The sequence below is a fragment of the Acomys russatus genome, chromosome 24 (assembly GCF_903995435.1).
Source record: "Acomys russatus chromosome 24, mAcoRus1.1, whole genome shotgun sequence".
Taxonomy (NCBI): Eukaryota; Metazoa; Chordata; class Mammalia; order Rodentia; family Muridae; genus Acomys; species Acomys russatus.
Window position 1 is genome coordinate 43,782,647 of NC_067160.1, and position 22,282 is coordinate 43,804,928.

At 36.4% G+C, this 22,282-nt stretch overlaps 1 protein-coding gene across 1 annotated transcript in view; it reads left to right on the forward strand.

The window, feature by feature from the left end:
- Lrp1b (LDL receptor related protein 1B) overlaps positions 1 to 22,282 on the forward strand; it is a 1,950,158-nt gene that overhangs the window by 1,745,750 nt on the left and 182,126 nt on the right. Inside the window, exons 61-66 of the mRNA XM_051166335.1 lie at positions 146 to 334; positions 1,108 to 1,256; positions 11,658 to 11,751; positions 17,208 to 17,324; positions 17,434 to 17,553; positions 19,111 to 19,230. Coding sequence (XP_051022292.1) covers positions 146 to 334; positions 1,108 to 1,256; positions 11,658 to 11,751; positions 17,208 to 17,324; positions 17,434 to 17,553; positions 19,111 to 19,230 — 789 coding nt within the window. The remainder of the gene's footprint in view (positions 1 to 145; positions 335 to 1,107; positions 1,257 to 11,657; positions 11,752 to 17,207; positions 17,325 to 17,433; positions 17,554 to 19,110; positions 19,231 to 22,282) is intronic.

Consider the following 22,282-nt stretch of genomic DNA (forward strand, 5'->3'; position numbering starts at 1 on the left):
AGAACCTTGCCAACCGGACAGGTTGTCATAGCATTTATTCAGAAGTTCTGTAGCAGTAGTATCTGTACAAGCCCATGTAGTACTTGAATATTTTAACTGGCAGTCTGCCAAGACTGAACATTAATCTTACCATCTCCTATTACAGTCCCTAATCAAGATATTCCAGGGGTGATTGCACTAACATTGTTTGAAGACTACATCTACTGGACTGATGGGAAAACCAAGTCACTCAGCCGTGTCCATAAAACCTCGGGAGCAGACAGACTCTCACTGATTAACTCATGGCATGCCATCACAGATATCCAGGTGTATCATTCTTATAGACAACCCGATGGTAATTATTCTTTCCATGATTTCCATAATGCATCGACATCTTCCAGTAACATTTCACTTCTTTATTATTTCAAGATTAAATGTAATTTCATTCTTGATAAGAATGATCATATTCCATTGTCTAGCTTTATTTTTATATGATGAAGCCAGTTCATATCATGTGAAACTATTATAGGGTGAGATTAGAGTCTCAGTAATAGCATAAAGAATTGTTTACCTGTTCAAGTCATACTAAACAGCGTTTGAATGATGCATGTTTAAATAGAAGTGGAAGATTAAACCCCTAGAACAATGCAGGGTCTGTACCACAGTGCTGGCTGGAAAGAATTCTTTGTCAGTAGTTTGTGATTCTAAAACTGCAAATATCCAATGTGCTTCATAGAATGCTACCAGACCTTGTGGAATAAAGGTTTGACTGCTTTCCTGTACTAAAAGGCAAAACTTCATGCTTTTTGTTGTAGTTCATTGTTTCATTGCTTTATTTTACATGTATATTTATAAGTAAATATATTTCTTCAAACCAAATGCTTCTAGTCTTTGCTTTTCTGATGAGGAATTATTTTTAACTAACATGCTTATTTTTGTAGAAAGCACTTAAAGCGAATGAAATCAGAGATTGAATAGCACTTATAAAATATGTTCGTAACTTTGATAGCTTTATATGACAAAGGTTTATTCGACTGTAAATTACGATACTTTAAAATTCAGTCTCAAGTGCCACACTACATTACTGGTCTTGATAATTATGTTTTGCTGTGTCTTTCTCATCTGTAGTCTCCAAACATCTTTGCACAGTAAATAATGGTGGTTGCAGCCATTTGTGCCTTTTAGGCCCTGGGAAGACACACACCTGTGCATGTCCTACCAATTTCTACCTTGCCGCTGATAATAAAACCTGTTTATCCAACTGCACAGCCAGTCAGGTGAGTTGCGTTCTGGAATCACCTCCTGCGTTGTGTGTGTATGCCATTATTAAGGCTTGGCCTGTTTTTGCTTATGAGCATAAGTAATTTGAAAAACTGCTTGTTTTGTTATTAAGTACAGTGAAATGACTGATCATTGTAGGCACTGCACAGATGATCACAGAATAAGGGAGAAGCAACTCAATACAAATGCTTAAAATAAGACTTTCAGCATTAGAGGATAAATAGAGGCTGGGAAATAAGCACAGGGAAAACAAAACTAATTTTTTTCCAAAGCTCACATGGAATTATGATTCAAATTCTAAGTGTGCAGAACTGCAGGATCTGAGGGCATTTTGAACAGGTCAAGAAAGAATTGTGTTAAAAGAATAATGTAAGAATAATAATTGGATGGTTTAAACAATTAAACTAGTTGCTGCGTAATCAACCCTACCTCATCAACCCCCTGCAAATACAAAGTAAGGGTAAATTTAATAAACAATGATTAGCTTTTATTATATATATATATATAATGAAAATAATTTACTGGTAAAAACATATATCAAAATTTGCTTATTATCTCTCAATAAGTTATCCCAGAAAAAAATCTACTTAATGGTAATTAATTGTATGGAGTTGATTTTATTACATTTTATTAGTTTTTATAAAGTAGTCATGTGGCATTACAAATTGCACTGTTATACGAACATCAATATCTTGTTTGATTCGAGATCTAGTTGTTTAAGAAGGGAAGGATTTCTTTAATTAATTTTTTAAAATTTTTAGTCTGCTCACTTTACATCCTGATGGAGTCCCCTTCTTTGTCACCTCCAGACATCTCTCTCCTTCCCTCATACCATTTCCTTCCCTCCTCTAGTCCTCAGAAAGAGTTGCCCTTGTCCCCTAACATCTGACCTCAGACTATCAAGTCTGATTTGTACTGCCTGCATTCTCTTCCTCTGTGGCCTGGCAAGATGGCTCTGCCAGGGGGTAGCGATCAATGAGTGGGCACCAGAGTCCATGCCAGAAGTAGCCTCTACACCCCATTTTACGGGACCCACAAGGAGACTGGGGTGCCTATTAATTACTCTTTAAAGACTAAATTTATTCTTTAAATTCTATCCTCTGGGTTTGCTCATTTTGGGGCAACCAACAGGAAAATGCTTGCCACAGATTTCATTTTCCATTGACTTTGTGTGAAATAGGGAGGGCAGTGCTGGCTCGGCTCAACTCTGAAGGCAGAGCTGCACTCACCACACAGGAAGTCAGTGTTGGTAGATGTTAAGGGCACCTGCTGAATGACAGTCTGTGGCTATGCTTCATACTCATAGAAACACCTGGGATTGTTCCCTAAGTTTTAGGTGCATTACTTTTATCATCTTTTAATAGGAATAATTGGTTTAATCCATTTTCTAATGTTATCTAACAGAATCCCATAGATGTGTGAATTTATTGCATATTTCTGGTGGCTCTTACATCCAAGCTCAAAGTGCTACAGTTAGTTAAGACAAGTGGTGAGCAATCAGAGGGCATATTAAGAGAACATATGGGCTAGCATTCCTATTATGTGTGCTGTAATGATTATATCTTCATGACATTTAAGGGCACAGCAAAGTTTCAATAGCAGAGCTAAGTATATAGTATAAATAGAAACAGATACAATTATTTGGCAAAAGTAGTTTAAATTTATATGGAGGTAAAACAACCAAAATAAATACAAGTCACAGTTAAAGGAAAAGGAATACTGGAGAAGGTGGAGTCCCAAATATTGACCATATTTTTCCAGAAAGAGAAACATTCATTTTTAAGCAGAAAACCCTGGTCACTTGAACAAATGTCCACTGCTTTATGAGACAATTACCTTTCAAAATGAAATTTGGAAGATACTACAAATAAAAGGAATAATATTTTCAAAACATCGTTATGATAATTAAATGGACACAAGTCCTCAGACACAATAGTTGTAGTTAACATCACCCTTACTGCAGGTGGGTTCTTGACTGTGTACTTGTTTTAGCTGCTGCAAGGAGGTTCTGGTATTGGTCTGAAACCAGAGGCCAAAGACTTTGTTTTCTGTACAGAGTATATGCTGTGGGAATTCAAACCACTGTGGAGAATAATATCAACAACCACATTATATGTACGAGTAAAATTTAAAGGAGAACTTAACTTTTTTCATTTAGAAATAAATTTTGTAATAACATTATCTAGTGAAATTTCCAATTTTCATCTTAATATATAGATATATATGCTATACATATAACAGTGCACAAATATGTGTACATATACATATATGTGATATAAGTGGTAGATGTATTTATCAGTTTGTCTGCCTGACTGCAGGGATAATACAGCCAATGCTATCCTCCATGTTGATCCTGCAGTTGTTCCTTCATATTCCCTTCTGGTATTGCAAAAGAAAACTTCTCCATTATAGTACTTTTGGAAAGACCACTGAGCAAATGAACACAGTTGTCAGTGAGTCTGAAATTGAAACAAAGCAAATAACCTAAGTAGTTAAGACTCACACCATGAAACATTCCGATTTAAAAAAAAAATCAAAATTTGAGAGGCTACATCATTTTCTCAGTTGATAAAGCACTTTTCTCACGTTCAAGGCAGACAGAGCTTGCCTCTCAGAATTCACATTCAAAACGGCATCAAACAAAACAAGCAAAACCCGTACAGGGACAGTGACTTTGGTCTTCAGTCCCAGAGCAGGGAGAGTAGAAGAAGGGAGACCATAGCCAGCTATCCCTTGTATTGGATGGACCCCAGACCAGAGAGATAGCCTGTCTCAAAAAACAAAATGGGTGACATACCGAGAGACAATATACAAAGTTTGCGTCTGGCGTCTTTGAACAAGGTGGACCACATGCATGCTCAGCCTTTTCACAGCCTTATATCTACATCTATCTGTACACACACACACACACACACACACACACACACACACACACACACACACACACACACACAACCATATATATCAATACAGAAAAACAAAATAAAAATTCCAATTTCAATATAAAGCTACTAATATATTTTGCTTTGTTATTTAGTTGTTAACAACAAAATAGTTGCAAAATGATATGGTTCTTACAAAAATAAAATAGCCCAAATATTCCAATATGTATTTTATTAAAATTAAAACATTATAACAAATCTATTAAAACTCATATTTAAATCAGTAATAAAACTGAATTTTCAAGGTGTTTAAACTATTGCATGTGATGAAATCATCAATCTTAGTATGGCTTACCATATTTTTAGGTGGAATTTCGACATATTTGAACTATAATTCACCATACAAGGGATTGTATTGTATCCTCTATTTATAGTTTATATTGTGAGTGGTAATTGTAGTCTAAATTTTATTTGATGACGTTGTTAGTCTTGGAAATTGTTCATCAAAATGCATGTTTTATTTTTTGAAGTTGAATTTATTTTTATTATCTAAATAATTATTAATTATACATCAGTGGAAAAATCTGCTAGCTAGGAAATTCTATGTTATTACCCAAAATACAAAGACAAAACACAAAAACACCACGGACAAACAGGCTTAAAAGTGTAATCCTGCATAAGAAACTAAAAGTAAATGTGTGTATGTATGTGTCTACATATGCATGTAAAATGTTCACAGGCATGTACACACATGTACCTACACACACACACAAATACAAACACACACATATACACAAAGTTTGTGTCCCTGTGTTTATTAGGGAAGAATGCATCTAGTTACTAGCTTTGGTAGAAATAGTGACCTTGTGGGTGGGACTTGACGAACAGTGTTTTAGGTTTCTGTTTCAGCAGAGAATTTTCCTCTTTCTTTTTGGACTTTGGAGGAAAAGATTCTTTTCTGCAGCTAACAGGTCAAGGTTTGGATAGGAACTCTTAACAGAAGGTGTTGGAAACTCTCTATCTAGTTGACTTATCTGACAGCAAAGTCATCTGGAAATATTCCTTCTTCTCATAAGTTCACACTTCCACCAAATGCTTCGGTAGTTGCCTCACCTACCAAACCAGTCATCTCCCCTTCTTTTAAACTAAGTTCATCTTCTTCAGGGTCTTTATAGTAAGAGAATATTCTACAATCATCCCTTAGCTTTGCTTTTGCCATCAATATCTATTTTCCTTCCCTCCCTATTCTGAACTATAGATGAAAGTGACTATAGGATTAAAGGCCTTTCTATTTTGTTTTATTTTCTCTTGCTGCAGTTTCAGTACTGAATGTGTCTGTCCTAAGATTCCCAGAGCCTGTGTTCAATGTGTCTTCAGATATAGAAAAGGAAATAGGAATAGATAGACATGGATGGGAAGGTAGAAATGGGAGGATTAACTGGAGGAGGGGTTGTGAGAGAGAATATAGTCAGAGATGCCTAAAATTAAGGGGTAATAGAGGGTTAGGATGGAAACCTAATATAGTAGAGGTGTCCTAAAATATATACATATATGAAGGGATCCAAATAACATCACTAAATACTGGAGAAGGTAGAATCTCCAATTAGCCATCTCTTGTTACCAAATGAAGCCTCAATGATAGGACTGAGTTATGCCTAATTGAGTTGGTAGCCTAGGCAGGTGTGGTGGTGCACACCTTTAACCCTAGCACTGTGGGGTGGGGGGCAGAGGCAGGCTGGTCTCTGTGAGTTCAAGGCCATCCTCGCCTACAAAGTAAATGGAGGATATCCAGGGCTGTTCCACAGAGAAACCCTGTCTCAAGAAATAAAACAATAAAAAGACTAGCCAATGGTCAGAATATTCTCCACAGTTGAGTGGAGAGTGTGATATGACTTTCTCACGTACTCTGGTGCCTCACATTTGACCATGTCCCCTGGAGGGGGAGACCTGGTGGCACTCAGAAGAAGGACAGCAGGTAGCCAAGAAGAGACTTGATACCCTATGAGAATATACAGGGGGAGGTAATCCCCCCCAGGAACAGTCATAGGGGAGGGGAATAATGGGAAAATGGGGGGGGGGCGAGGAATGGGAGGATACAAGGGATGGGATAAACATTGAGATGTAACAAGAATAAATTAATTAAAAAAAAAAAAAGAGTTGGTGGCGAAAAGGGGCAACTTAGGAATTCCCAAAAGACACAGATTTTGCCAAGGCTATAGGTTACTCTCTACAAACTGACAGCAAGGCATTTTTGATAAATACATCCTATATACAACATATAGAATACAGAGATGTCAAGCTTGTAGCTACATAGACTCATTACCCCTACATTCGAACTTCTTTGGTACTGGAAGGTACTCAGCATGCTATCAAAAGAGAGACATAAACACCAAGGCAGCCACAAACACTTTATCTACTGAGGTGTACATGAAAGAGATCCTAGGGCAGCGGTGGCACAAAGCTGTGGCATTAACCAACCAATAACTGATCTGACTTAAGGCTCACTCCAGCAGATGGAACCCATACCCAGCACCAGTTAGATGATCAAGCAACTGAGAATAGAAATCACAGGGACCAAGGCCAAAACCAAATAGTACTGGTCTAAGAAAAGAAAAAAATGTAAATGTAGTTATAAATGAGTCCTGTTGATATCCTGCTGTACTCAGAGAATCGTGCCATGTGTGTCCATTGTTAGAGAAGCTTCCTTCTGTAGCAGATGAAAACAAACAAAAGACACACAGCCAGACATTACTGAAAGAGTGAATCTTGAAATACACACCCCTAAATGGGATGTACCCTCAAATCCCTACCCCTCAGAACTCTAGGAATCCCTCAGAAGAGGAGGCAGAAAGAATTTAAGAGCCAGAGGAAATGGAGGTCACCAAGAAAACAAGGCTCTCTAAATCATCATGAGCCAAGCTCGTATAAATTCACAGAGTGTGAGACAGCATGAACAGGCCCTGCATGAGTTTCCACTAGGTCTTTTGAGCTTATATTACAGCCTACAGTTTAGTGTTTTTATGGTATTCTTGAGTGTATAAATGAGTGATTCTGATTCCGATGCCATATCTTGGGCACTTTTCTTTCTCCTGGTTTATCTTGTCCAATTTGTCCAATTTCAATCTGATAGTTTTTGTTTTATGCTATTATATCTTATTTTGTTTTATATATATATATATTTAATTAATAAATTAATGCAAACTAAGCCACTGTGGTCAAGACTAGCAACTGAAGTATCATATATGACTCTTGAGAGAAGAAAAACCAATTTTCTGCAAAAGAGTAACATGTCTCATGTTCAAGTGCAGTTGACAGGCATGTGGACTCCACAGTTCTTTTATGTGTACTTTTATATGGTTACAGTTTACATGTTTTTATTTTTGTTTGTTGTTCTTGTTTGTTTTTTGAGGGATTTTTTGCTGTTGCTTTACTTTGTTTTCTTGGATTTGGGAAATTTGTTGTAATGGGGGTTTGTTTGTTTGTTGAGAAAGAATTTAAATTTGGACAATGAGGGAGGGAACAAGAGCTAGAAAAACTTGGGGTAAGAGGAGAGTATGCTCAAACTACATTCAAAGTTAAAATATTTTAAATAATAAAATATAACAGAAAATAAAGATACCATCAAGTCTTCAGGTTTCTTTGGCTGTGTAATTGATCCAGGGGTAATTTCATTCCCATTTCCTGGGACCATAAGGTGAGGTACTCTCAGTCAAACAGTTGCTGAATCATCTTGAGTTCCATGCTTTTAGCCAACATCTGTTAGCTCTAATTCTTCACTGTTTGAGGGAAACATCCCAAGTTACTCTTCAGGAGTAGCTAAGTCCTTTGCCAGCCTTCTTCCACTTCTTCATAAATATTCATACTGTCTCCTTGCTGAGTGTTCAGCTCATCCCTTTGTGGAAGGTGATTCAGGAGAGTGTTGTCTGCATGTCTCCAGATGGGGGATACAGTTGATTTCCTTGACCTAGAAGTTCTTACTGCTCATCCACTGATCAAGACTCTGCACATTTCCGTGCCTTCCTGATGGCCATAGTGTCATCCTTGAATTCTGTCTCTTGCTTAACTTCCTTAACAAAATTATCAGAGAACACTTCCTTTCTCTTATTTATTTCTCTTAGCCATCCTTCTCGTTGAGTTTTCTACATTACAGATGATTTCTCCTGCTCAAATAGTTAACTCAATAGTGTGTACAACATGGCAGTAATCCTCCACCCTGTAGTCAACCACGCTGCATCTTGAGTAAGGAGAAGATAATGCAACCATCATACACTCCTGCTTTCAAACTTGGGTGTGGTGGGGAGATGCCTCCATCTACTCCAGGTTCACAAGGCTATTTCTCAAGCTCATGCTCTGCAGGCAGCGGATGGGACAATGATGGTTTATGTTTTTATTTTTAATGTTACTTAATTTAAATATGAAAAAATGAAGCCAAGAGATGAAATAGAAGAAATTCTCTAATAATAAAATATTGGTTATCGTTAAAATGTAATGTTAGCATGTCTTCTCATGGTTTCTTTGGCTCAAAACTCTTTTAACTTCTTATTACACTGAAATGAGAGCAGAATGTCATATTACATATAATTTGAACAGTAGTTTTCTGTTTAAATCAGATATATTTAGTGATGTTTAAGTATGTATTAGAAATTCTCCCTCTTAATCGGAGATATTCTGAAGATACTCAGAAGACCTGGAATCTTCTTACTAATATGCGTTGATACGCTGTAATGACTGGAAATATTTAATGTTCAGGGCCATTGCTTTCAGACTCAGCCTCATCTCCCCAAAGTGTCAACTATCTATAAAGGGATTTTTCCCACTGGTAACTTATGAAAAACACAACAGACATGACCACAGGCTAGGCCAATTATAAAAAATCAGTAGAATACAGAGATTTCCCCCTAAGGCTAGTGATCAGTTTTCCCCTCCCCACATTTCTACAAGAAAGAAATGTACTCTTGTATTTATAATTCTATGCAGAATAGCTGGACGATATTTTGACTCATTCAGCGTTTGCTAACAACAAAGGCTTTCTTACTAAAGCAATTGCATTTTAAATTAACAAACAGACTTCATATCCATTTCTATTAAACATAATTGAACTGAAGCAATATTTTCATGTTACGGTTTTTCCATGCCAAATCCTTTGCATGAAAATTGATGTATGACATTTCAGAAAGAAAATAACTTTTAGAAATGTATTCACCTAATGTTTCTAAATCAGAATGAATACAAGCTGTTTTATAAAATATGGAAGAAATTTGGTATAGTGACACACACCTTTAATTCCAGCACTTGGGAGGTAGAGGCAGGTGGATGTATTTGAGTTAAACGACAGGCAGGTCTGCATAGTAAGTTCCAAGATAGGCAGAGCTACATAGTGAGAACCTGTCTCCAACAAATAAAATAAAGACTATGTTGATCAAAAGAGATTCACTATATTTATTTATTAATTATTTTTAGTGATTTAATGCCAGCTACTTCAGATACACGAGTTCTCTGTTCCAAAAAAAAAAAAATTGCTTTCATTTATTAATTTAAATATTAGTTAAAAGTAAATTGTCAATTTCCCAAGGTCACTAAGGATCAAATGGGCCTTTGGGTCGTGTTCCTAGTTGTACAGAGTTAAAGCTTGCACTAGAAACAATTCAGGGCATGGAGTACTAAGTGGGTAGGGTGTTTGCCTCATGTGTAGATCAATGCCCTGCGTCACATTAACACCCGACATAGAGACACATAGCTATAATCTCACATATGGGATATGGAGGTCAGAGGAGCTGAATTTCAAAGTCATCCTTAGCTGTCTACCAAGATTGATGGAATCCTGTGCTAAATGAGATTGTTTCTTAAAAGAAAACGCAAAAAGAAAAATCAAGTGACTAAACAGTTTTATGCCCTGGCTTACTGTGTCAACTGAGGCTCAGAACTCCTTCCTCACAGAGAGAGTATGCTATAATTTCTTCAAGCCTTTCTTTATTAAATGACTCATATACCAAATTGCCCATAAGTCAATATTGCCAGGAAAGAATGCCAACAGACTGCTTTCCTTAATCAATCTTCTCTTTAAAAATTAATACAAAAAGTCAAGGTTGAATTACTTCTGCCACATTCTACCTTTGTCGTGGCTGGTTTGTGTTTTTGTTTTGTTTTGTTTTGGTTTTGGTTTTTCAAGCCAGGGTTTCTCTGTGTAGCCTTGGCTGTCCTAGACTCACTTTGTAGACCAGACGGGCCTCAAACTCAAAGTGATCTGCCTGCCTCTGCCTCCAGAGTGCTTGGATTAATGGCCTGTGCCACCATACCCAGCCCTCTTTTGGGTATTTTATTTTATTTTTGAGACAGAGTTTCTCTGTGAAACCTCAGTGCTTTGGTTATACTCGACTTGCTTTTTAGACCAGGCTGGCATTGAACTCACAGAGATCTGCCTGCCTCTGCCAGCCAAGTGCTAGGATTACAGGCATGTGCCACTGTGTCCAGCTACTTTTGGCATTTTAAATGGAAGGATTTAAAAACAAGTAGCATCTGTCATTGGAGCTTTCAGTGACTAGCATTTTAAGTTATCATATTAAACTTATTATAAAAGAAACATGTGACCATACTGTTCCACCTTTTCAAATTTTAATGTGAATTTCCTCTCCCTATCTTTCTAAATCATGTACATTTAAAACATGTAAACTTTATTACTTGCTCAAATAATAGATTTTTATGAAGAAATTCTCACATAAGCATACTTGTACTCTGGGCGTATTCAGTCCTACTCCTTTTAATGAATATGTTTTTAAATAATTTTAATAATTGAAAATAACTGTATTGATTGCTATCTTGGAGAAGTATCAATAATACTTATTTGGGCAGCTACAAATTCTGATCTTATGTAGTTTTTTGTTGTTTTATTTTGTTTGGTTTGGTTTGAAAGCATCATGAAATTGAAATATCGTGATTGTTCAGCTGGAAAGAATCTTCCGCTTGTATGTGGAGCATCTAAAGATTAAGAGCTGACCTGATTATCACTGAAGTCTCTTAGTGAGATTCTTAGGGAAGATTCTTAATAAAATGCAATTCTCTTCAATTAATTCAAATTTATTGAATTATTTCACGTTCACATCGATATCTCTTCCTGATAGCCCTGGCCCAATTTTACCTTATTGAGTGTTGACAGACATTATCTATATGGCAGCAGATAAATGTTTGAGGCTTTTATAGCCACTTACTCTCAGCAGCAGCTATTTAGCTGCCTTTTGTGAGTAAAAGAGCCCTTGAGACAATATGTAAATGCATGAGCTCAGTCACAGAGGGTGTTGTTAGTCACCCAGGATTTAATCACCAGGGTGTTCTGAGCAGTGAAATTTCCTGCCAGCTCATGTGGAGGTTTGTTCATTCGTTCCTTCTTGTGGAAGCTCTAAAGTCATGCCAGCTCCATAATGACAGCGAGAATAGCTGTGGACACACCAGACTGTGCATTAATACACTTGTCCATGTATTAAGTTTATCAACATTCTTTTCCTACCTTTGTTTTTTAAGTTTCGATGCAAAACTGATAAGTGCATCCCTTTCTGGTGGAAATGTGACACTGTGGATGATTGTGGTGACGGATCAGATGAGCCTGATGACTGCCGTGAGTAATCAGAACCCTGGGTTTACATTTTAGAGTTCTTTTTTTTTTATTTTATTTTATTAATTTATTCATATTATATCTCAATGGTTATCCTCTCCCTTGTATCCTCCCATTCCTCCCTCCCTTCCATTTTCCCCTTACTCCCCTCCCCTATGACTGTGACTGAGGGGGACTTCCTCCCCCTGTATATGCTCATAGGGTATCAATCATCCAGGCTTTGACGGAGGCATTTTTTCCCATAAGTTCCCATCTTTGAAATTGGAAAAGTTTTATCTTGAAACTCTTATTTAACAATGTAAAGAGAAATGGTTGCAATTTCTTGATTTTGCCTTTATTTATTTATTTTTCCTGAATAAAACCTTTGGTACACAATGGTCAGTAGGATAGTGCTTGTTGTGATTTTTGACTTAACATATTCACCAAATTTGAAATACAAATGGGCAAGATGCAGAAATCCCTTTACATATAAGGGACCGAAACTTGTATCTTTCTCTGTCTGTGTTAAAATCTTGAAAACTGAGGAGTCAGACTTTTTCAACACTAATTTTTATTTACTGTGAGTTGGTTTAATCTGCACTTAGTAGATAGTGTAAAATGCATCCTTCAGTGTCATCGCTGTGGTTAGAGACTGTAGGTTAGCCGTCATTGCTAACTGAGGTGGCAGTGGGCAATCAGAAGCCTTGCTGGAAAGCCTGTTATAGTTCACTCCATAGGTCATTCCAATTCTTTTCTGTGGAGCTGAAGATGCTTGCAGTCAATCCTGATAATTCCTTCAGGGTCTCAGTGCATGGTTGTCCTGACTCCAATTTGACAATTGAGCCGTAAGTTGGCCTTGATTGGCATTCACAGTAGAATCCAAGATCCTAAGCTTTGTACTGAAGAGAAACAGAATACTGTTGAAGTGGAAGGTGATTATTTACCTCTGTAGAACTTCCTATCACAATTATAAAGCTGCTTTGTATCTTCAGTTTATAATTTAAATGAATTGTTTTTCACATATTCTCTTCATATGTGGAAAGCAATAAGCCATGATTTTGATGAGAAATAAAATGAAAGCCATTGGTTTTCTAATATTTTGCATTTTATTTGAAAAAAAAATTCATCCCTCTTTGATTTTTGAAACATTGTTAAAAGATTTTATTTTCAAAATGTTAGACGATGAATGATTAAAAGGACTTGTGGACACCAGGTATAAAATTATCATCAAATTATTCTTTTTAAAATTAGAGAAAAATCTCAAAAGAAGGAATCCTATGGATGATGATGAACACTAACTAAGACTCATTTGTTGTAAGAAAATTATTTTCTCCTCAAGAAAAAAAAAAAAGATTTTCCATGATGTAGTAAATAAAGTACGAAATACAATTTGACTTTGTTGATTGAGAAAAAAACGGCATGCTCCTGATAATGTTGTCCTTTGTTGACCAGAAACACTATTGTTGAGGAAAACGGCACCCTAAAGATCTACAGTAAAGTCAGCATCACAGTGATTTTTCTCTTTAGTATTTGCACATTTTGAATTCTATTTGTAACTTTAAAATATCACCTAACTCACTGGTATGAAAAGTTAAGTAGACAGTTAACAAAAGTTTCTCCCAGTTGTGTCCTTTCAGAATGTATAATGTCAAATGTTTATATGTTTGTTCGAAAAATTCAAAGAAGATGCATTGCTATTTAAAAGATGGTGTATGGTCCTTATCCTAGCTAAACATAAGTATTTGCATGCTGTATTTTAATTCAAAAAGAAAGTTTTATAAATATATATTCTTATATATGTACAAACATCAATGGTCTATTCATGACATTTAGCATATACATTATCTTGTGACCTCATGATTGATTTTGCCTTGAGAACACTAAGCATCTTTCTTAGCAATCAAGCATATAGTTTGTTGTTACTAAGCATAGGCATTACAATGTGTTATCCATCTCTGGAACTTATTCCTCTTGTCTAAATGAATTTTGTGTCCTGTGGTTCATTTCTCCTCGGTCTTCCATTCCCTAGCCCCTATTAACCACCATTTTACTCTTTGTTTGCTCAAGTTTGGATTTTTGTTTTAAAACTTTATATATAAATGACAGGAAAGAACAGTTCCTCATTCTACCCTTGGACTATGTGTCATAATAAATGCTCTCTATGTTCATTCAAATTCTCACAATTAAGAGCTCCTCCTTACTTAAGCCTGAATGATATCTCGGTGTTATTTGTAACATGTCTTTGTTCATCTGTCTATGTACATATAAAGTGATGCTTTACTGCACTACCAGAAGCAACACTGCAGCAAACAGTGGTGTAGTTAAAAAACTTCCAGCACACAGCAGAACCAATAAATAACATGCCAGTACTAGTTCACTTTTAAAGAAGCTTCCCATGAATTCCCATGCTACATACTAATTTCTATTGTTATCAGCAGTGTCCAAATAGCCTCCTTCTCAACATTTGGCCAATATTTGGCATACTTTGTCATTTTAAAAATAATATGTATTTTGATAAATTTGATCTTATTTCTTCTTATGATTTTAATATTTAGTCCTTTTCTAATTAGTGATGTATTTTACCCCCTTTTATAAAATTTCCTAGTCTGTTAATTTATTTTTGAGTTAATTTTGTCATGCATTGAGACTATCAGTCCATAATTAGGATTTATATTTTCTACACATTTCTCTTTTTTCATGGGTTGTCTTTTATATTATGATTGCTTCATTTTCCTTGCAAATATATTTTAGTTTGACGTGATAAGCTTTGTCTGATTTTGCTGTTGTTATCCAGGCTCTAGAGGTCAGTTTCTCATCCATTCTCTTAGAGATATTTCATTACATGCTTTAAAAGTAGTTTATCATGATTTTAAAATTATATTTTTGTGATCATTGGCACATAAATGTTTACTTGTATTTGGTAAGTTAAATCGTTTAATATATATTGACATAGACCTTTTAGAGACATGGTAGAGTAAAAGTGATGTATATATACATGTGTGTGTGTGTGTGTGTGTGTGTGTGTGAAGGATTTGGATGTTTTTTTTTTTTTTTTATTTTATATGTATGAATATTTCACTTCCATGTATACGTGTGTCCAACATCTGCGCAGTGCCCCTGGAGGCCAGAAGAGGGCATCAAATCCATTAGAACTGGAGTTACAAAGAGTTCTTAGCCACCACATTGATGCCTGGAACTGAACCTCTGGACCTAGCAGCCAGTGTGCATCATAATTTGTATATATTCATACCAAGAGGCTGTAACCTCATCTAAAAAAGCAAGGAGGCCTGATTCAATTCTTACACACTTGAAAACTTACATAGTGCTATTTGTAATAACACAGTGAGCAGGAATTCTCTGTCCTTACAAGTGCCAATTACATTTGGTATAATGCTTTAATTCATCCAAATCATTCCAAAGACACGTATTAACATCACACTAATCCAGGCAAGGTAGCACACACTCATAATGCCAGCAGTCATGGAGGTAGCGGCAGGCGGATCTCTGTGAGTTCGAAGCCATCCTGGTCTACAAAGTGAGTCCAGGACAGCCAAGGCTACATAGAGAAACTCTGTCTCAAAAACAAACAAATAAACAAAAATAAAACAAAATAAAAAAACAAGCATCACACTAACCTCCATTTTTTCTTTTTGTGTTTCAACTTTTTAAAATATTTATTCATATTCATTTTAAGTATACGGGTGTTTTGTCTACATGTGTGTCTGTATACCACATGCACACAGTGCCGGTGCTGGCCCAAAGTGGGCACTGGATTCCCTAGAGTCACAGAGGTTGTGAGCTGCCATGTGACTGCTGATAACTGAACCCAAGTCCTCTAGAGGAACAGCCACTACTCTTAATCTCTTAGCTATGCCTTTAGGCCCTGAGTCATTGCTCAAACATTAATTGAAATTATGTAACTCTTTTATTGGGAGAGCTGTTAATATAACAAAAATAAAACAAAGCAGAAAGCTATTAAAGAAAAATGAGTGTGAACTAACAGGAAAAATCGTGGAATATTTACATACCATGCAGTTCTGCAGTTAACAGACTTTACAGTAAAAAAAAAAAAAAAAAAAAAAAGAGAGTTTTATATTAAGGAACTATAATATATATTGCAACTTACGTTTTAGAGAACTTAAAGTTTTCCACAGTACCATAAATCAAGTTTAAAATTTCAGTCATGATTTATTCCACAATTTGAGTTAGCACAGAGCCTAGTATTGACCTAGCAGCCAGTAATTAATAATCCACGGTATCCATGAATTTAAAAAATTGTGCTTTATTTTAAGTAATATGGGACACGTGACAGCTTCAGGGTCAGATGTGGCTCTCAACCTGGTGTCCACCTCTGGAAAATTGTTGCTTTTGGATTGAATTATTACTGTCAACACACATGGTTTTCCTACTTTTAAATGGTCATGTGAGGCTATAATTTTGTATAAATAAAAATCTGCATTATAAGCCTTACTTAACACCTAACACAGAATAGATCTAAGTAGATCTTCTGTATTTGTTACCACTCCTTCCATATAACTAAAGCATGTTTCAAAAGAAAATGCTACCACTTTCAAATGGTTTGTTATAATAAGGTAAATGATAGGTAAAATATTTTACTATATCAAAACACTGTATGTAATGAATATCAAAACAAAGCATGTTCTAAATATGAAAAGCACAGGAGGGATTAAGTTAGCGCCAAAGAATGTGTCCTGAGGCCTCAAGTACATCGCAGGCAGCAAAGCAGAAAGGAAAAATAATTTTAAAAAATGGACTAGAGTGAAAGCTCTTTACTCCAGTTATTTTAGCAACAGCCTTGTACAGAGATGAAGTCACTATTGAATGCTCTCCTGGTGTGTGTGTGTGTCTGTGTGTGTGTGTGAATATTTGTACATGTGTATGTTTCCACATGTATATATGCATGCATGTCTGTGTGAATAATTGTGTGAAGATATGTGCATGTGGAAGTCAGAGGTCAATGTTCAGTTTCTTCCTCAAATGAGACTCTTCACCTGGGACTCGGTGAATATGCTAGGGTCACTGGTTAGCATCCCTCAGGAATTAACGTGTTTTTACTATCCCAGTACCAGGGCTGTAAGTGTAGGCCCTATGAACACCTGTTAACATGGCCTCTCGGCTTTGAACTCAGGTTCTCTAGCTTGTTCAGCATTTTACTAACAGTGGTACTACCTCCCAGCCCCTCAGTTATTTTCTTAAATTGTAGCCGTCAGGTTGATATCTTTCTAGTTCGTCCTCTGCTAAGGGACTTGATGAAGAAGAGCAAGCCAAGCTGGGTGGCCATCTGCCTCGTGCATCGCCTAGATGTTCACAAGGTTTAATAGGTGTCTAGACTGGAGGCTTTTCCTTTCGTGCTCAGGACGTCTTGCATGCAAAGTACCAGAACCCAGCCGGAAAAGCTCTGTTGACGAAGTCAGAACCGTAGACCGCCATGTGTAATGCCTGTGTGCTTTCTCTCCCAGCTGAATTTAAGTGCCAACCAGGCAGGTTCCAGTGTGGCACAGGACTCTGTGCGCTCCCTGCTTTCATCTGTGATGGCGAGAATGACTGTGGTGACAACTCGGATGAACTTAACTGTGGTAGGTGACTAACCTGCACTCATATACCTGAGTCTTGATTGCTTATTACTGCGCTGATTTAAATACAAGCATGGGCCTCAGGTCAGAGTATTTTGTCCTCTTGTCTTAGACACGCATGTCTGCCTGCCCGGTCAGTTCAAGTGTACCATCAACAAGAAATGTATCCCAGTAAATCTCAGGTGTAACGGACAAGATGACTGTGGCGACGAAGAAGATGAAAGGGACTGCCGTAAGTCACTCAGAATGTCATCTGATGGGACTTTTGATTCCTAACGGAAACTAGAACAAACATTAGTCTTCAAAAAGTCACACAGTATAGAGGAACAAGAGAAAACTATGGACAAGAAACAAAACAAATAAATAATGTCAATTACAATGCACTATGTAAGAAGTTCTACATAAAACTGAGGGAAAAAATAAAGATATGGCTAATCTTTATTTTGAGAGCTACCTGGAAACTGACATGAACAGGATATGCTCACTCTAAAGCAGAGCACCAAAGCAACATAGCAGTTTATTATATGGCATTTTCCTATAAATTGACTTTTCCCTCTTATTAAGTGTACTTGCTTTATGCTTATTGATTAATGAGTTATGGGAAATCAGCTCCATTTTGATTAGAAGTTTTCTTCCATAAAATACTCATTAAAATTATGCAATATGAAATGAAATTAGTTAAAAGTTATACTTTATGTTATAAGCCTTAAAGTCTACTAAAAACAGTAATAGTAGCCAGGCAAGGTGATGAGTGCCTGCAATCCGGGCACTCAGGAAGGCAGAGGGGGGCAGATCTCTGTCAGTTTGCAGACAGCCTGGTCTACATAATGAGTCCAGGACAGCCAAGGCTTCACCGAAAAACACTGTTACGAAAAACAAAACAAAACAAAAGCCCAAACAAACAAACAAACAAACAAAAAGGTAAATTACTTTTGTCACATTCTACTCCCATTTTCATCTAAAACTCAAATATATTTAAAGAAGGAGAAATACTCTATTTGACATGCAAGAATGGATAGATAGTCATGTTTTCATGTACACACACACACACACACACACACACACACACAGAGAGAGAGAGAGAGAGAGAGAGAGAGAGAGAGAGAGAGAGAGAGAGAGAGAGAGAGAGAGAGAGAGCCTGAAAGACAGAGCACCTGACAAATTGCAGGTTTTCAACCAAGCTGCAGTGAATATTTCTGTCCTTCAGTAAGGCAGCAATTTGTTTAAGATGCCGTGTTATAAATAGAGTTAGAATAGCTGGCCAGTCTCTCAGTGGGTACAGGGAAGTGGCCAGGATAGCAATGTGGTTTACAGTTTGAGTCAAGCCTTTACCACTCTTTCTGAAGTTCCACACAAATCCTGAAGATTTTCACTAAATTTTATGCTTTTAAATTTTTCCTCATTCATTTAATGTCTTATGGGGTTAGTCATTTGGCGATTATAAGCTAAATTAGGATGAACTCTAAATATATATTTGAAAGGTGACTTAGAGAGACTGAATTCTCCAACTTAAAAAGCAATTTCTAAATACATAACCTGTAGCTCTTTGTTAAATTCTGATTTTATTTGTATATCATCACAAAAATATGCTTGCTTTCTACTTCCAGTGTGGGAGGGAACTGGGTGCACAATAAAGAAAATAAAAAGTTCTGCTTCCTCTGCTTAGTATCCCGTTAATGAAAAGAGGAGTCTTCATTGTACTGTATTAAGTAGTTGCCTAATTGCTTTTTTTAATATATAAATAAAGTATCCATTCATGCTGAATATTACACATTATCTTCCCCTTAAGCTGAAAACAGCTGCTCTCCTGACTACTTCCAATGTAAGACTACAAAGCACTGCATCTCCAAGCTGTGGGTCTGTGATGAGGACCCAGACTGTGCAGATGCCTCCGATGAGGCCAACTGTGGTGAGTTCTTTGCAGGCATCGAGGTCAGCTCTGTGCACTGGTGCCATACTCTCAACTAAACATGGAGGAACAAACTGAGCACAAATGAGAAGCAATTTTCCATGGACACGTGGAAGGAAGTGAAGTGGATGAGATGCTTCATAAAAGCACAGGGGTAAAATGGGAGGAAATATAGTTGATGGGTGTTTCCAGAAAACACAGAATAAGATGGAAGAAAATGCAAAGTTTGAGCTGTTTATAAAAACCGTGGGGTAAATCAAAACACAGCGAAAGAATAGGAAAGTGGATAAAATACATGTTCCGTTTTAGTAGATGACAATGACTATGAAAATTATTTGCTTTGAAATGATGCTCTAAATCACAAGGTTTTGCAATTCCATTTATATTGAAGAGGAAAAATGACAGGTCTTAAATTATTTTGTTAATATAATTCCATTTAATAAAAACTTCAAAACACACAACTATTGTAGTCTATTATAGTGTCATATAATTGTCAGTTACCACCTGGTGTGCACAGCTAATCTTAAAGCCTCCACTTGTACTCTTCATAAATACCCCATTATCAGGGGCTTTGGAAGCAAGTTAACTCCACTGGCTAGTTAGCTGTGTTGTCACCTGCAAGGGTTTTATTCAAGAAAATATGATGTGATATTAAATTTAAATTAATTACTGGTTAGGGAGTAATTTCTATACCATACTTTAACATAATATTGTTTAATAGATTATATAACTCAACAGCACATATTGCTTAAATGATTATCAGACATAAATGTGCTAGCGCTAAACACCAACAATTCTTGATCTTCCTACAGCAGCTTTTTCTTCTGTTTAGTGTGTTTATTTCATCACAAAGTTGAGCATGATATTCAACCCCAAATATAGAATGAATTTGCATATGTGTTAATCTGTGATCAGGAAATTTTAATGAAGTTTTCTATGCCTTAGGAAAATAAGAAATTAGTAGGTCCAAAGTTAGAGCAAGTACATAGGGAGCAAACAACTATTTCAAACGTGCATATATGTATAGCAAGCTATGAACTAGGGACTGAGGAAATGACAAAGTGTGTAGAGGTGCTTTCATACAGTCCTGATGACCAAAATTTAATCTCTGAATCTTGCAATGGTACAAAAGGTAAAAGAATTTTCTGAGACAGTAGACCTCTGGCTTCAACACTTGCTGTGGCATGTGTGCTCAGCCACTCAAAAATAAATACATACATGGAAACATACAAAATAAATAAAAATTCACAAATGACATCATATTTCTATTATTTTGATACTTTTTATTGCCTAATATTTCAATATATATATATATATATATATATATATATATATATATATATACACACACATATGTGTGTATAAGCAAGTCACTAATTTATTGTCTTCCTGAAGGCTATTTCTACATATTATAATTTAAAAAAATTGTTAGCAAATCAAGCACAAAACATTTGATAAACCTGTGCTGTAAGAATTTTGAAGAGATGTTCATATGGAGGACTGTGATCACCCTGTAGCCAGTTACAGTATGATCTGTACTAGACTTTGGGTTCTGAAACTAAGAGAGGGAAGCTCACTTCCAGCACAGATGGACAGGAGAGTAAATTATTCTTTATTCCTACTGTCAATTAAAATATTAGCCTGCAAAATGAAATTTCCATTTTTGTAAGCACCTTATTGTAAAAGACTATCCACCAAAATTACCCATGGGGTTATCATGAGTCAGAAATACTTCTCAAGGGCAAGTAAAAGTAGAGAGAAGATCTCACCCGTGACCCATGCTGTCTTACTCTGTGAATCCTTTTGTTCACATACTTTCCTTCTCTGTCTAAGTGTTAAGGCAGACATGCCCCATAATTAACTTGTGGGATGGAGGCGTGGAGACATGAATTTTTGGATAGAGACATGGAGGCATGCATTTTTGCTGGATGTTAAAAAACAGGAGAAATGGATGTGATACTGTGCAGTGAAGTGTGTATAATTTTATTGTCCTTCAGAACTCTATTTTTGATTTATACCATTTTGACTGTATGAACCATATGTTTTATATTACCCTGGGTTCCCCACTCAGAATGATTATTTCCAGCTCTATCCATTTACCTGTAAATTTCAATTTTATAGACAGGTGAAAAGCATACCATTATGTAAAGATACAACATTTTCACAATTTATTCATCAGTAGAAGGATATTTAGGTGGCTTTCTCTATATCCTGGCTATTATGAATATAACTATCAGTGAACATGCATGAGAAGGTATCTTTATAATAGAATATAGTTTCCTTTAGGAAGATACCCCCAAATGTGTACCAATTGCTATTCCACTGTTGTAATAAAACACCACCATCAAAACAACTATAAAATGTTGTGTATTCTTACCTCTTGTAGAGGGATGAGAGTGCACCAGTTCACCATAGGAGGTGGACATGGCAGAAGAGGTAGGCATGGCAGCAAAATCGGGAATCTGCTAGATTAACCCTCAGTTGCAAGCATGAAACAGAAATATAAAAGTGGAAATGGGACAAGGCTAAGAAATATCAAAACCCATCCATGATATACTTCATTCTGAATGGTCATACTTCCCAAAATTTCATGGACAGCACAACTATATGGGGACCAAGTATTGGAATACATGTGCCTAAGAGAGACATGTCTTATCCAAACAACTGCACCGTACTCTGTAGTCTCCAAAGGCTTATCATGGCATAAAATGCGTTTAGTACAACTTTAAAATGCCATGCAATCTTTCCCATTTTTATTACTGTTTAAGAACCCATGTCTCTCCTTTGTAGACTCAAGTTAACCTCTTAATGTGATCCTCTGTAAAATCAAAAAGCAAATTACATGCTTTCAACACACAATGCCACAAACAATGTATTTATATCCCAAAAGGTAAAGAATGAGGCAAAGGTGAGGATATTCTGGAACAAATCAAGACTGAAAAACATTAAGATAAATACCAAGTCCTATATCTCAATTTCTAGTGTCAAAGGGATAGATGCTCAATCTCGCAAGCGTTGCTGACTCATCATGTAATCATGTGTGTGTGTGTGT